At 40.8% G+C, this 16,562-nt stretch overlaps 1 protein-coding gene across 2 annotated transcripts in view; it reads left to right on the forward strand.

Annotated features, from left to right (window-relative positions):
• Window positions 1–16,562, forward strand: part of CYP26C1 (cytochrome P450 family 26 subfamily C member 1) — a 66,093-nt gene that overhangs the window by 19,417 nt on the left and 30,114 nt on the right. For both annotated transcript variants that reach the window (XM_069239816.1, XM_069239817.1), the window contains one exon: window positions 13,856–14,011. In XM_069239816.1, the coding sequence (XP_069095917.1) occupies window positions 13,856–14,011 (156 nt within the window). The remainder of the gene's footprint in view (window positions 1–13,855; window positions 14,012–16,562) is intronic.

Genomic DNA, 16,562 nt, shown 5'->3' on the forward strand with positions numbered 1-16,562 from the left:
TGTAGTAATAACTATGAGGCCACACAGAGCCACTTTGAGTTGTTTTGAATGGCCTCATAGATATGGAGTAAGGCAAGGCAGTGCAAATCACTGTATTGCCTTACTCTGTCCAAGGGAGGCGTTCCATAGGCATTACAGTAGCTGTTCCCATGCAACACCCATGGATTTTGAGGCAAACCCAGATTTACAAATCCCGGTAAACCTGAGGATGTGCCAAAATCCTACACCTCCCCTGGTGAGGCGAACAAGGAGAAATATATTTATCCTTGTTTTTCCTCTTTCTATGTGCTGCATTCTGCAGCACTCATAAAAAGAGGAAAAAGCCTTGCAGGATTGTTTTTTGCAGGAAAGTGCCCCTTCCTTCACAAAAACAATCTTGCATGCAATGCAGACACCCTTGCACCACGGTGCAAGAGTGACTGCATTGGCTGTAGCGGTCCATTGTGCACCAGCACAGAAGGAAGCATAGGAATGCACCATATTCCTCAAATACGGTGCATTCCTGCCCTTTCCAAGTGACACAGTGCAGTGGAGCAAAGTGACTTGCTGCAATGCTTTTTCATAAATCTGGCCCCTAGCCTGCAGGAAGTTGCACCTTGATCAACCGTGGGTGATGCATACTGTAATCTACTTCATGGAAATACCCAAATGCACACCACAAGATTGTATATCACCTCTGTGTGGTAAATAAACTTGTATATAAGTGTTGATGCTGGGCCTTACAGTGTTAAGGGGAACTGTACGCCCCCCTGCTTAAAAAGTAGCGTTCGTTGTTGACTTCCATGGCTATGTATTGTTTAGATCAGTGTTCTCCAATGTCGGTCCTGAAGGGCCAGATCCATGCCAGATTTTTAAGATAACTACATTTATTTATCTAAATGTGGATATGCTAACAAACTGGCATGGATCCGGCCCTCCAAGACCAGCATTAGAGAACCCTGGTTTAGATAGATGCTATAGCAATGCACTACATGAAGAGATTTTTCCTACACACCATGCTGTAGCTGATAAAAGCTGTACACTGTGTTAATATATATATATAATCTTATTTTATTGACACGTTTCGGCCGTAGCCTTGCTCACAATACCCTTGTAAATTGATATATATATATATATATATATATATTTCTAACAATATAACAAAGGGGCTGAGGTGATTATTGCCGCACCTTTTCATTCAATCTTATCAATAGTTGGTGTGTATTAATAGTGCACGAGTCCTGAGGGCCAGCCCACTAATCCTCCAACACCAGGATTCCTGGTACCAAAATTACTTGCAAGACTCAGCACATATATATATCCATTAGTGATAGAAGAGTGAATTTCCTTGCAAATTAAAAAGTGTGCTCTCTTTGGCGAGACATTTTCTTTTGCTTACAGTAGGTTTAAAGCTATTCCATAGTGTACCATTGGTTGGCTTGATTGTCACTCTCATTTGCTTACTTCATAGTTGATGGTTTGTGTGGGCCTTACCTCCCCATTGTGAGTTTTTCCCTCTCCTGGTTCATGGATGCATTACTGTGTTGTTACACTGCTCATATTTTGGTGCATCTTTTTTCCTGTTAGTTAAACACTATGAGAGTAGATGAGTTTTCCTGCTGTCTCCCTTGTGTGCTTCTCTGCCCCATGTCTCCGGGTTGCTAGGCTTGCCATGTGCTTCTTTTCTCCCATTGCTGGTTTCCATGTTGCTGTCTCGTCATGTGCTTCTCTGTCCCTCCTGTGTTATTTCCATCCCCTGTGTTACCCCCTGCAATCTCTGTGTTGCTCTGTCTCACCATGTTCTTCTCTGCTCCAAATTTCTCTGTGTTGACCTATCTCAGCCCGTGTGTTTGTGCTCCCATGTTGCTTCATCTGGCGGTGTGCTTCCCTGACCCCGTGGTCTTTCTCTCCCCTTTGTTGCTACTTTACCCAACCCCGTCCACTGTTTTGCTTCCCTGCCCTTCCATGCCCCCCCGCTTTCCTGCCCCAATTTTTGTTCAGTTTCCGATTCAACTTAGATTGGTAACTAAAAATTAACAAAAAAACACCTGTGCCATTTTGTAGTTGCACACGCCTACAAAATGAGGCGCCCATTTGTGTCAAAAGTTATTTTTTTAATTCTTTAGCTGTGCTGCACAGTATAAGGTATGTTATTCAGCATGACTAAAATCCATTGGCAAAACCAGTAAGTCCCAAAAGGTGCGACCTACTGGCTATGCAGGTGCTTGTTTTGAGTTAATGGTGCAGTAGGGTTGAGCATGGAATTTAAGAATGGGAGTTAGTGGGATGGGGATGTAGTGGCCAAACATGTTGTGATTCGAACACATATCCCCCACACATACTTGAGGTATGTTCTCGGGATTCATTTTTTGATTGCAGTGCGCTATTATAGTACATCCTTAAAAAACACAATACAGTACATGAAGTGCTACATAAGAAAACAAATATGGAGTAGCTAATTAATCAACAATTTAAAAGTGCTTTAGGCCTCACAAGCGGAGTAGAAAGCTCCATGCAAATGCCAGAGCAATACAATTCTCCTCAAGTTTAACTATAAAGTCCTCTCTTTTTGAAGATGTTAAAACATACATAAGCATTTATTACATGCAGATTATTTTCTAATGTCAAATTCATACTAAATTCAGAGCGGATGAAAACATGTGACCGCAGTTTAAACAAAACTGAACTATCATTGTTTGGTGCAGATGAGATTAAAATGCATCCTATTGTGCGATGCATTCTGGAAATAGAACATCTCACAGCAGTCACGCAACACATCCCGACGCAGCCACTTTGTCCCAAAGGGCGCAAGCATTAGAATGCAAGCATCTAGTACTGCTCATGTGACTGCGCTCTCTCCATCAGTTCTCTCCTGCATTAGTCCTGTAACATACTGACACTTTCTGGCGCCCTGAACGGTTGTCATAGTACAGCAGGCAGTGTGTGAGAGTATACAGAGAATCACAAACTTCCAGACTAAAGATCCCACTAACCTACATCACTCGGAGTCCGTAGCAGGAAAGCTCGAGTGTTTGAAAGACTTCAGCATTAGAACTTTGATTCTTCCTAAGGAAATAGTGCTGAAATTCTGACAGCCCGCTTATAAATCCAAAGTGAAATGCTCAAGCAGACAAAGCATGACATCGGAATGGGATTTTAGTGCACAGATTTGGGGCACTAAAATGGCTTCGATTCCTAAATGACTAGTTATTCGTTCTTGCTCTTCCTCGGTCTTCAAGTTTGGTGGGCGGGGATACAACTGCATGTTTGCTGTTTCTTTTATACATAATTTGTTTCTTTTATTTCTTCATGCAGTTGTATATAAAATGTGAGTGTTGTACTGTGTTAAGAGTTGAAATAGAATCATATGCTTACTTTATCCAGATCTACTGACAGACGTTAAAATGGGGAAAGATCCGGAACAACGCGTCCAGAATCACGCCTGCGTTGGTCACGGAAGCGGAAGGACGCTTGCCTGAACAACGCAGGCCTTTTTACTCTGCCTTAACCACGCATGTGCTGAACAACGCACATGTGTGGTTAAAGCAGAGAAAAAGGAAGATCCATTGGGAGAGGACGTGGTCAGGTAAGTGGGGCTTGGGCAGGGTTGGGGGTAGTTTTTAGGGGTGGGGCAGGGGTGAAGGGGTTGGGGTGGTTAGTTTTTTTTTTTTAAGGGGTGGGGGATCAGTACTGTGGTTTTTAGGGTGGGGGTCGGGGTTATTTTTTCTTTTAGGGGCAGGGGTGGGGGTAATTTTGTATTTAGGGCAGGTGGGGGCAGGTTATTAGGAGTCGGGGTAATTTTGTATATGGAGTAGGTTTTTAGGGGTCGGGATAGTTTTGTTTTTAGGGTGGGTGGGGGATTTGGTTTTTAGGGGTGAGGTGGGGGTTAGGGTAATTTTGTATTCAGGGAGGTGGGGGTGTCGGGTTTTTAGGGGTGGGGGCTTGGGGTAATTTTGTATTCAGAGCAGGTGGGGTTTCGGGTTATTAGGGGCGGGGTTGGGGTAATTTTGTATTTAGGGTGGGTGGGGGCGGGTTTTTAGGGGTGAGGTTAGGGTAGTTTTGTATTTAGTGTGGGTGGAGGGGGTCGGTTTTTAGGGGCGGGGTAAGGGGGTTGGGGGAATTTTGTATTCAGGGGTTGGGTAGTTTTACTTTTTGGGGGGGGTCAGTTTTAGGGCTCAGGGTGGGTGGAGGGTATCGGGGTAGTTTTGAAAGGTGGGGGTCAGGGTACTTCTGTTTTTAGGGATGGGGGTCGGGTAATTTTGTTTTTGGGGGTTGGGTTGTTTTATTTTTGGGGGTCGGTTTTAGGGCTCAGGCTTGGTGGGGAGGTATCGGGGTAGTTTTTAAGGGTGGGGGTCAGGGTACTTCTAATGCCTCTGTTTTGTGCACTCTAATCCCCCTGTTCTCTTATGTAGCTGGCTCATCTGGCATTTATCTCCCACCCCAGTAAGTTCAAATACAGCAAATTGTTGGGCTACCTGGGTAAAGACTGGATGCATGTAATTTAGGGCCTAATTATGAGTTTGGCGGTCAAACGAGCTGACCGCCACATTCATGGAGAGCACAACACCGCTATACTGGTGGCATCCCACCAAGCGTATTACAATTTTAGGGTGGGGGTGGGGGTGGCATGCGACAACCACGCATGTCGTTTCCACACATGCATTTACCTCACATGCTTTTACCATGAAAAATGGTTGTAAAGGCATGCATGGTCGTTCCGACCGCTTTGTTCAGGCATGCTTGGTTGCCGTATGCGTAGTTCCATCATAGAGCCGTTAAAATGAAAACCTCAGACAACAAGAACTCCTACATTTCCACAAACATGCTAAATCCTACCTGTTTAAACGCTATCTTAACCTGTAAATAATGTTGTTTCTTCATTCTTTTATTTTGAACACTCTTCTAAAACATAACCTTTCTTCTCCTGTCATCTTTTTCGCAGTCTTAACACCTTGCGTTTCCACTTGTTCCCACCCACATTTACTGTGCCTTCCTATTCATCTCTGTAGTCTCTCAGGTCTCTTCTTAGCACACCCCACAGTCCCATTTGCCCATTTACTTGTCCCTTTCCTTGACCCCATTTTGTTCTTCTACCCTCTATCCCTCACCCCTCTCGTCTTAATTACATTTTTTTATTCTTTTTTCTTGCTCTATGGTTTGTGGTTTTAATGCCTTTTTTAAATGCTGAGTTCATTATATGTTTGGAGACATTATTCCATGTAAGAAGATCCCAACTTTATTGTTGTAATGTTCACCAACACCCGATGTGGTAGAGTCAGGACCACTGGACTTATGCAGTAGGAGCCAGGCAAATTATGTGGCAGGGTTGAGCAAATTAAGCAGGATAACATGGCACATTTAGTAAAAGTATGACTTCTTTATTTCATCACTTTTCAACTTTTTCAATGTTTAGTTCTATTTAGGAAAGCTGAATTCTGAAGTCAGATGCTACATTTCCCAAGTGATTTCTGTTTTTATTTTTTTAGGTACAAAAGATCTGAGAAAGCTTTTTCACATAAATATGTGGTGGAGAAAGGAAGTAAAGCCATAAGGGCCTCTCAATTCCCCATAGCTTCTCTGTCAAATGTAATTCAATTGTTTAATAGCACCTCTCATACCACTGTAGGGTGTGGGGGCACTTACAGGGACTACAAGGTGTAGGATTACATCACATCCACACTGGTAAGTATTTTCAAAGAGTGCTTAGAATGAAGAAGCACAGACTCATGATTCAGAACATAACACAGTGGCTAGTGTTGCCTTTAATAAGAAGAATGTACTTCTACGCAAGCCAACTTTCTTTTAGCTGCATAAGGAAAATGAAAGACTGGGGGAAAAAATAACTTTCTAGTTTGTGCAATGAAGTTTGCATGCAGCAGTTTATAGCTCACGGTGATAAATTACAATTGTAACTTATCAACTGCTCAATAACAAAATTATCTCTGTGACAAAAGCAGTAGCCCACTGAGCTATGCACATAAAATACTGTTCTTTGCATGATACACTTTCTTAGCAGCAGGCATATTAACCATCTGCGCTACCTTAGATGATTCAAAACTGCCTCTAGACAAAACTCCTATCTCTCTCCAGCGGGAACATTAATTACCAGTTATCTTGACACTTTTATTTTTGCCCGAATGATGATGGATGTACAAGGAGCTTTGCAGTGCTTTTAAAACTGCCATACAAAGGAAGTAATAGATCTAGAAACACACACTTTTCTGTCAGAGGCCCCAGCTGGAGAAGTGCCTTCCTGCCGGTCCAGGCCTCCAGACTCCCTGGGAATGTGTCATGGACCCCTCGGGGTCCGCGGACCACAGGTTGGGAATCTCTGTGCTACGATATTGGCCCCCGCTCACTCAAAGGAGCCAAGATCAATATGATAGCACTGTTCCCGCTGGTCAGCTCAGGGGGAACGTATAATACAATGTTCCCATCGGTCAGTTCGGCGGGAACGTTGTAATACGCTTGGTGGGATGCCACCAGTATAGCGGTGTTGTGCTCTCCATGAATGTGGCGGTCAGCTCGTTTGACCGCCAAACTCATAATTAGGCCCTAAATTACATGCATCCAGTCTTTACCCAGGTAGCCCAACAATTTGCTGTATTTGAACTTACTGGGGTGGGAGATAAATGCCAGATGAGCCAGCTACATAAGAGAACAGGGGGATTAGAGTGCACAAAACAGAGGCATTATCGTATATAATATATGTATATCACAAGGTAACTATGGTGGTGTAAACAATGAAAATATGATGTGATTTCTCCACCATATAAATTTAGGCGGTGCTTTATTTAACGTCTGGATGGATAGACAGGCAGAAAGTGGCACATATCACATGGGAGGATACCTTTCCATTAAACATTTTATTAAAACAAAAAGAAAGTACTGAAGACTAAGGATTCCATCTGAAGAAAAGGCAAACATCAAAATACCTCACAGTCCTCAGGCCTCTGAAAACCATCTTAAGTAACTGAGATTGTTGCGAGATAGTGTCAAATGGTCTAGGCAGCAAACCACATAACAGATACTGGTGTAAAAGGCCCTACTAACAAATGAGATGGGCCACCTTATAATTAAATAAACAAAATAAGGACAGTAGACCCAAGAGACATGTAATTGCCCTGCAGAAACCCGATGCAGTTATTAGGTCACTGTTCGAAGGAGAGTGGATTACCAACATATTAATGTCAGATACGGACCACTGCTTCTGATCAATATATGTCTGTTGTGCACTCAAAGGCCCAATATAAAATACACAAATATCCAAAATTAAGTAATTATAATTGATCTTTGCAGGGGTAAGAATGCATTTTTGATTGTTGCAATTATTGAATCAAATTATCTGCACTCAGGAAACGTGAAATGTGGACTCGCACGCAATTAGCAATTTTACAAGGTATGAGAAGATAGTAAAAAAAAAAGTTATAATAGGGAAGACCGAATGGTGGCTTGGTGACACTGATAGCTTGTAATTTTGGTTATCAAAGCACAGCTACACTAACTAGGACAAACATTCTGCTAGTGCTGGACCTACCCTTAAATTAAATCAGTATTGTGACAGGAAAGGTTTTGTGGTCAAGGTCCGTGTGCCACCATCATTGGTTAATTCCTCTCTTAAATTACATTTTATCTTCCCAGAATGGGAATCATTGGTGATGATAGTTTCTTCTGATTACATATATTCATCTATGGGCATTTCGAAGCAAACTTATTAATTTAGGGTGGAGAACGATAGCACCACTAAAATCGAGAAACATGTACTAGATTAGCATTGCAATATTATTTGGCACAAAAAAATGAGTAGTAGAAACTAGTAAAGGAAATTTATCAGACATCAAAGCAATGGAGCTTTAAGGCTTTTATTGGTCAATTTACAATGGATTGTGCAGCCAAATATACACATATATCTTGAAGCAAGTGTACAGTCCCGAGGAATTCCATTATACACATGGTCAATTTCCAAATTGTATTCAAATCTGAAAGCAACCACTGCCCTGGATGATTTATCATACTATGCAAGGTAGACGTGTATAAAGAAGATACCGAACATAGGCATTTTGATTGTGAAGTACAAAAGGGTAGATGACAGAAGTGCAATATTTTTCTTACCTTGTGTTTGGAGTTTCCATGGTTTAGCTCTCAAATTCTCTCGGACTGCTTATTAACAGAGGTGTACATACATTTGGCAGAGTAGGCACTGTAATCTGGAGACAAAATGTCACGAAGTCTTCCATGCCTGGTGGTCTCTGAAGATACCTAAGGATAATAAACTATTAAAGGGGAAAGTGGGTTTAACTACACGTGAATGCCAAATTACATAAGATTAAGTGAAGTGTGAATTACCGAACATCTTAGCAGAGTACTTAAAGACTCAGGGCACTGTAATAGAAATTGCTTAGTTTGGGAAGTGGAAATATAATACAAAAAGCATACTTTTAGAGATCAATACAAACAACAGTGCACAGCCTGGGCCTTATATTTAAAGTGATAAAAGTAAATAATATTGGCACGTTGTGGCCCTTAGTAGAGCATGGAAAGAGCATATATCTACACAACAACTCGAGACGTGAGAGGAGATTGCTTTATCAGGAGAATACCTATCATCCCCAAAACAACACAAGATAGAAAATTAATTAATTGACTTTAATAATTCAAGCTCAGGACCAGACGTCCTTTCTCAAAGCCTCTTTAGTCCATCCACAGCTATCAAAGGACAGTGGACCAAACAAATTATTACAGTTGTAACTACTGTATTCCCATAGATGGTGGTTGTTTTTGTTTCAAGAAAGCCCTTAACTACCACATTGCTGCGATATTAAGAGATCCAACTGGATTCCCACCCACCATCTCACTGGTGTGCCTTCTGGGGTCCAGACCTTATTTCAGCAGAAAGGTGATACTTTATCTATCACATTACTAATACAGTTCAGAATGAAAAAGAGCTTTCAAACAACACTCTGAAAGCCAATATGTAAATCACAGCAAAGGTAATACATCATTGGCCTGGTAGTATAAATGTAAAATGGAGCAGAACTACATTTTTAAGATTCTAATTCTGGAAAAGTGATATTTATGTGGATGGCAGATATCTTGCAAGAACCTTTATGTGATGTTATACGAAGTTAAATATGGAAACCCTAAAATGTTCATACAAAGCTCTAGAGGATTTTTGTGAAAAAATAACTCTTACAGGCCTTCTTTGATCTATTAGGAAAATGGTGTTTTAACCCTATGAAAAAAGCAAATGAGAAGTGATCAAGTCAATGTATGCTTGAAAAGCATCTAGGGGAAATTAATTTACTAGTGTATTTTATAGGAACTTTGTTGGATTGTTGATTACAAGATTATGATTAACCTATAATGAGTTCATCCAATGGTAAGCGCCATCATCTACTTTTTCCCACTGGAACCTGACCGTTTGTAAAGGATGGATGATTGTGTGCCTTGTATAGACAGAAGACTACACATTTTAATGCAAATCTTCCCTAAGAGGGTTGGATCCTTTATTCATTCTTTCGCTGACCTAGAGCATACCAGGGATATACTGGGTTGCATGTGTGGCTGAAATACTCAGTATACAGTTAAGGCTATATTGAATCCATTCAGATACTATTAGCTGTGATGACTGCATTATTGTATTGTACACCAGATGACTTAGTGATATCCTGTCTATGGCTATCTGAGCAAATTCCAAAGCCCCAAAACAATTAAAAAGACATGTTTCCAAAATAATGATTTCTTGGCGTGATCTACATCTTTTAGTTGCTGGTGGGAGTGCAAAAACAGTAAGGTCATGTAGAATAATCAGATTCTTCTTAAAAAAATAACATGCAGTTAGGAAACTGGGAAAGAGAGCGCCACTGAGTCATTGCACCAAAACAGCAGCAGATGGACGGACATCTGGTTTATTTTTCTTTGAACACGAGTTGGAATATCAGTGGGAAGTTAGCTCTTTAAGGGCCAGATGTAGCAAGGGTTTAGCGAGTCGCAAACGGCGAAAATCGCCGTTTGCGAGTCGCTAAAGCCTCATTGCTATGTAGAAATGCATTTTGCGAGTCGGATCCGACTCGCAAACTGCATTTCCGACTCGCAAATAGGAAGGGGTGTTCCCTTCCTATTTGCGACTCGCAATGCTATGCATTTTCATTTGCGACCGCGATTGCAGTCGCAAATGAAAGCGCAGTTACCATCCACTTGAAGTGGATGGTAACCCAGGTGCAAACGGGAAGGGGTCCCAAAGGGACCCCTTCCCCTTTGTGTCTGGAAAAAAAAAGAATTTTTCAGGGCAGGCAGTGGTCCAAGGGACCACTACCTGCCCTGAAAAATACCGAAACTAAAGGTTTCGGTTTTTTTCCAAAGTGCAGCTCGTTTTCCTTTAAGGAAAATGGGTTGCACTTTGAAAAAAAAAAACTGCTTTATTTAAAAGCAGTCACAGACATGGTGGTCTGCTGTCTCCAGCAGGCCACCATCCCCGTGAGTGCCCTGAATCGCTATGGGGTCGCAAATTGCGACCCACCTCGTTAATATTAATGAGGTGGGTCTTTGCGACCCCATAGCGACTCGCAGAAGGTGTCTGAGACTCGCAATTTGGAATTTTGCTACATCTGGCCCTAAGTATCATCAGCTCAGGAGCTACTTTGGATTAAAATACATTTGTTCCAGAAATTAAAAATTAAACATCTTTTTTAGACAACCCTATTCTAGAGGATGTATGGCGTGGAAGCGTAGGTGTGTTAACTACATTTGTAAAATAAAATATGCTGAAATACAGGCAACCTGAGCACATTCGAGAAATGGCACTGGATGGTGACAAAGATGCATACAATCCAGTTAGCGGCTAATGTAAAGCAGATTCGATATTTGTGTTTATTTTACTTACATATCATACCTGAATCATTAAGAATGATTTCTCTAACACATTATAGAAGCTGTGGCTATGTGATGGTACCTTGAAGTACATGTTTTAGTCCAGCCCCTGGTTGTCTCTCTTTAAAATGTTAATCTTCCTTATGAATAAATGTGATCCCTGACAAAATAATTACTGCATTGAGATGACTGGTGAGAAGGGGTCAGAGAAACAATGGTGACTCAAAATCAAATTTCCCTAGGCCCTTTCACTGCTGGATAAACTTATTGTACACAACTGTAGCTCAGAAAAAACAGATGGTTCAAATGAGTGTGAAAAGATTAAATAGACATGGCCAGCGAGCAATTATTATATAAAAGGAAAGAGTAAGTGTTTAGATTTTAAAGTATTTGATGGCAGATTTCTGATCATATCAGTTCTGTGACACAGAAGGCACTTGCACTTGTTGAGTTCCTTAATATACTGTTATAAAAGTTCTTGTGAATACCAAGGAGACGTTCTTCTGTAAATAAACAGAGGCTACTGCAACAGATGAATATTTTTCTCTAGCGTATTTTTTCTTTTTGGCAAAAGAGTATGTAATGTTTTACAATAATATAGCGTCTCGCATTAGTCTAACTATCGCTATAGTTGTCCGGGTTTCTTTTAATCACATTCAGAGTTCTAAACCACATTCCAGGAGATTCCAAAATCACAATTTGTCCAGTTCTGAATCCGGTCTTCCAAATCCCATTTCAGGCAGTTCCAGAACTGCTGTCCTCAGCGTGTATGAGGTGGCACAAGTAGCCAAGTTTGTAACAAGGTCTATCACTTATCACATAGGTAGGGCTTGTGTGATATGAGCAGTACATCCTCTATTGAAAAACAAAAGTCGCATACCTCTTTCAGTATCAGCCCTGTACCAAGACTGCAGCCAAATACAAACACGTACAATATAAAGAAATCCCAAAAAGCAGCTAAAGAAAACATGTTAAATTGTCAACACAATAAGCATTAAATCCAAGCACCAGGACTCACCTAGCAACCTAAAACATCCATCCATTCATCCATCGTTCAGTCTGTCCGCCCGTTCATCCATCCACCTCTCACTCTCTCCATTGGTGTCCTTTAAATGTGGTGCTCAGGTGCCTGTAGCTACCTTGGTACGTGCACTATTCCTCTCTGCGTGGAAACCTGCATCTTTTTGTTTGTGTGCTCATGTTTGTTTGCAAGGGCATAGCTTGGTCAGTATGATTGGAGGGGTGTGAGCTTCAGATTTCCCATCATTCACCCACAGACATCTTGTTAAAACACATTATATGAGAAGCAGGACATGAGAGGGGCCTAAGGGCCACTAGGAAGAAAGACGTGCGGATTGTTGGGAGTACTTAAAACGCAATATTTTTCAAACGGATCAACATTTTCAAGGCCTTCATAACATAGGAGAGAGTGAGTATGTTTTTGTCTCTGTGTGCATATGTAAATCCAGGTAGAAATCTGACAGACGCCTCACCATACCCGACTTACAGCACCTGTACGCTGCCGTTTACTACAGAATTCATTTTCTAGGTGGGTGTACACCGCAAACAACCCCCATGGAGCTACACCCATGCTTCTTTGTTCTGTATGCACGCACTATGCAAAGGCCACACCCACTGTCCATTACATTGGCTTTGCTATTGAGTAGTCGAAGAAATTTAATTGGGGAAAACTCAGTCTCCATACTGATAGCTACACTCATTTTCTTTTAATAGTCTTAGCTCCCTGAATTAACTCATTATATTTCTCCATTCTCATACCGCCCAGATACTGAAGAAGTCAAGGAAAGACCAAGCCAATTACACAGTATATAATACATTCTTATGTAAAACATGCAGAGGTACTTGTGGGCCAGATCGCTTACTTTAGATCACTTCTTGTTCCCAATAGAACAGATTTTAACGTGATTTGTTGCACAAAGAACATGGGCCTGAGTCCCTTCTCCTTTTTATTGGATTCTGAATGTCTCTTTAGTCCTTGGTTCTATATTAGTTGGACGTGTCTTGTCGTATTCCTCCTCCACGGAGGCGAGCTCTGGGTATGTTAAATTAGCCATTTGCCCAGGTACCCAGCAACGCATGGAAGCAAAGCTGTCTTTAAAAAAAAAAAATCAAGTTTATAGTTTTGCAAAAATAATATTGATGTGTCGTGTATCATAGTCCGGGGCAAAATGATAGCCATGCCTGCAAAATTCCTGCTTTGCATGTTGTGCAAAATGTACAACATTTCTCAAAATGTCACACTATGCATAATTTCAAGCAAATTGTGTATAAAATGCAAAATACCTGCCAGGAGACTGGGTTGCTCAAAAAATGCCTTGCTGAGAGACTTTTCTGCTCAAACAAGTCTCCTGCTGGTATTTTTCACGATTTTCTTTCTCTTTGCATACTTAGAAAACGTCATGCAAGATACAAACAAACCACATTTCAAACAGAAGACAACATTTTGAGAATTTTTCATGTAATTTTACAGTTTTAAGCAGTTGCACGCATAATCAAGTATACACTCAAATCTTACATAAAAGAAAACTCCTTCCTTATTGGGTGACTAACAAACAATAGCTTGTTATGACAGATGATAGTTATTTTTCTAATATGTGCTCGGTATTATTTCCATATTTGCAGTGCTTAATTTGAGCTAGTCGTTTCTGGTGCTCTGCACCGGCACTAAATTGTCAACATCAGCACTTATGACAATCTGGCACATATTGGCGCTGTTTGCCTAATTTAGAAATAAGCACAGCAACAGTTGTTTATTCATACAATAAGCTTTAAAAATTACTACTACCTGCCGGCTGCATTGTCACACTTTAGGGGTGTGATGATTAATGGCTATGTTAGCAGTGTCATTGCCTGCTCTGGCAAGTGCAATGGGTGTTGCAGACTGCAGCGGCTTTCTGACCAGGGCCTTGGCACTTAGGTTCTTTAAATAAATTAAGCACTGCATATTTGACATCACTGTTTATACTATGTCTTTCTTTTCTCGAAGGGGATTAAAGCCCGTGACACCTTGCATGAATACATGGAAAAAGCCATAACCGAAAAACTGCAGAACAGTGAGCCCCAAGATTATAGCGATGCTCTGGACTTTATGATCAACAGCGCCAAGGAACAAGGAAAAGAATTTACCATGCAGGAGTTAAAGGTAATTCAGCCTGTCACACGCAAACATCTCAATGTGCCCCTTTTAATTTAAAAAATGCTAAGTAGGAAGGTTACACAACTTCGGTGAATGATATCATAGTAAGTCTCAAAACCCAAGTAGACATCCTCAAACAAAGGAACATTTTAGAAGGCCTATCGTTGCTAATATTTAAGGATGCAGGACAGGGTAAGGAGATTTTTCTCTACACTTGATGCTGCCTTTAAAGAACATTTCTTATATGATTTCAGGCACATGGACAGAGTTTCAGGAAAGTTTAAGAACGGGCTGCAAAGTGTCTAGCAGATTGTGTGTGTTTTTTGTGTTTGTAACCATCTAATCATGGGATCGCTCAATTTAGGTTTTGATTTGTTATGCTTGTTTGTAATTTAAATACGATTTAAATCGAAGTCAGATCATTGAAAAGCTGCCAAGCAAATGTAGTGGTATTTAAAGAAATGATATCGCTGTGTTCAGAAATTGAATTGGAGCGTGAGGTTGAAGATCAGCAAGGAGTGTGTGTTGGAAAGCAAGGTTTAGAAGAATGAATGCCAGATATTTGCACTTGAGGTTTGTGTTCTTATTGAGAAAAAGTCTCATGTTGAGAGGATGTGTGCAGTGGGTTCTTCAAAAAGTAAAGTGAGCGGAAAGAATGAACCAGACTTTGCGTTTGATATGTATGTGACATAATTCTGAACTGAGTGAAAACTAGTGGAATCCAGTGCGTAGAGAGCCACAACACTGTAGTCCTAATCCATGTACCAGCTTCATTTTGTTTGGGTGGGACTTGGAGTTGTCATTTAGATCTAAAAATATGTGTAACATAAGCATAGACATAGACTACTGAAAAATGGACAGTAATTTTTGTTTTATTTCATTAAGAATGTGGCAATATTTGCAATGAAAAATAAGTTTGCAAAGTTTAAGGTAGAAGTCAATTTCAATTTTTTTTGACGTGTAAACAAACTAATATAATTTGACACAGACCTAAAGCTCTCTGTTACCAGCCCTAATCTTGTTCTCTCTCCTTCTCTCTTTCCTACCCTCTTTTTGCATCTCAATTCCATTTCATACACTATTTCATGCTCTACTCCATTTTACACCTTCTAATTTACTCTCACCTTCATAATACACCCACACACCTTTTCCTCCCTTACACACACCGACACACCGACACACACACACACACCTCTCATCATGTCCTTTCTCCCTTTCTACTTGCTTCTCATTCTTTCTTTCCTTTTCTTTCTTTATCCCCTTCTTCCTCTTTTTCCTCTTCTCTTTATCCCTCTCTTTCCTCTCCAAATCACATCTCAGTGGCTTAGTCTCACATTTCTGTAAGAAAGATAACTATTTGATCAACAGGATCAAAGGACCTCTGGTTGTGCCTGGAACATTCTGCAGTTCCTGCTGCTGAAAACAGACCAGCTCCTCTCTCTGGAACATTGTGTGGCTAGGTCTCCAGTGGCACTTTTCACGTGGTGGCCTCAACAGGCATCCCTTTGTGGAAGTGCCTAGGTGCACATACCCCACATGTCTGGTAACCTTTGTTGATGGTTATTAAAGCAGACCCATTAATCAAATGTTTTCCTGTCTCCCTGGATAGACAGCCTACCTGGGGATGCATTCTGATGGGACCAGGAAACTGCGGCCCTATTCATGACTGTTTTGTCCTGCTGAGGCCAGGCACATACTCTGCATCCAATCTTTTAGTTTGAATGTATTCGGATTTAATCATATCAATAACAATGCACAAAACATTTTCAGACCTTTGTGACAATAACCAGACTGTGAACAGAGAGGTGGATAGATAGACAATATAAACGAGGCATATTACATATTAGGTTACCTTATGGTTCCAAGTCCCTTTAAGCAGGACTTTTATCTAGTCTTGGCCTTTCTCGTACAAATCATTGTTTTCTGGTTTGCTAGTAGGTGGATCGAGTTAAAAGCAAACATCCACGACTGGAGCGCTGTATCATTGGAGACCTGGAATCACATGGTATCCTGAGTTAAATAGTAGTATTTGCAGTGATCATGAGTTTTGGCCTGTTTACTCCATCCAGTTAGTGGACTTAATAGTTTGGCTAGGATGCTGTTCTGAACAAATGGACTAATAACTGAAGAGTTTCATGTTTTGCCCATGAAGGCACGTATCTGGATTGCCTGACACATACTGAAGGATACATAGCTCACCCTCTGTATTCATTTTGGATGCAGTAGGACAGGGCTGGCCCGGGAAAAGTTCTTCATTTGTATCTGAGTATAAGTGAAGATATGCAAACGGGTGTCCTTCTTGGACTCACAACTCTACAAATTACCATTATAAAGAAGTGTTCTCCCCCACATTACATTTCTAACCTTTAGTCTGATTTACATTTAAGCCAAGACATGCTATTGCCAGTGTTCTTTCTTGTATCCGATTTGTTAGAAAGCCTTGTGAGCTTACACTGATGGATCAATTTGCTTCAAATAATGACCTTAATATCCCGCAATGGAACATATTGAAAATAACTTTACAACAATGGCGAGACGGCTAGAGTGCATCTTTCAT

Source organism: Pleurodeles waltl, chromosome 6, assembly GCF_031143425.1.
Source record: "Pleurodeles waltl isolate 20211129_DDA chromosome 6, aPleWal1.hap1.20221129, whole genome shotgun sequence".
In the NCBI taxonomy this organism is placed as follows: domain Eukaryota; kingdom Metazoa; phylum Chordata; class Amphibia; order Caudata; family Salamandridae; genus Pleurodeles; species Pleurodeles waltl.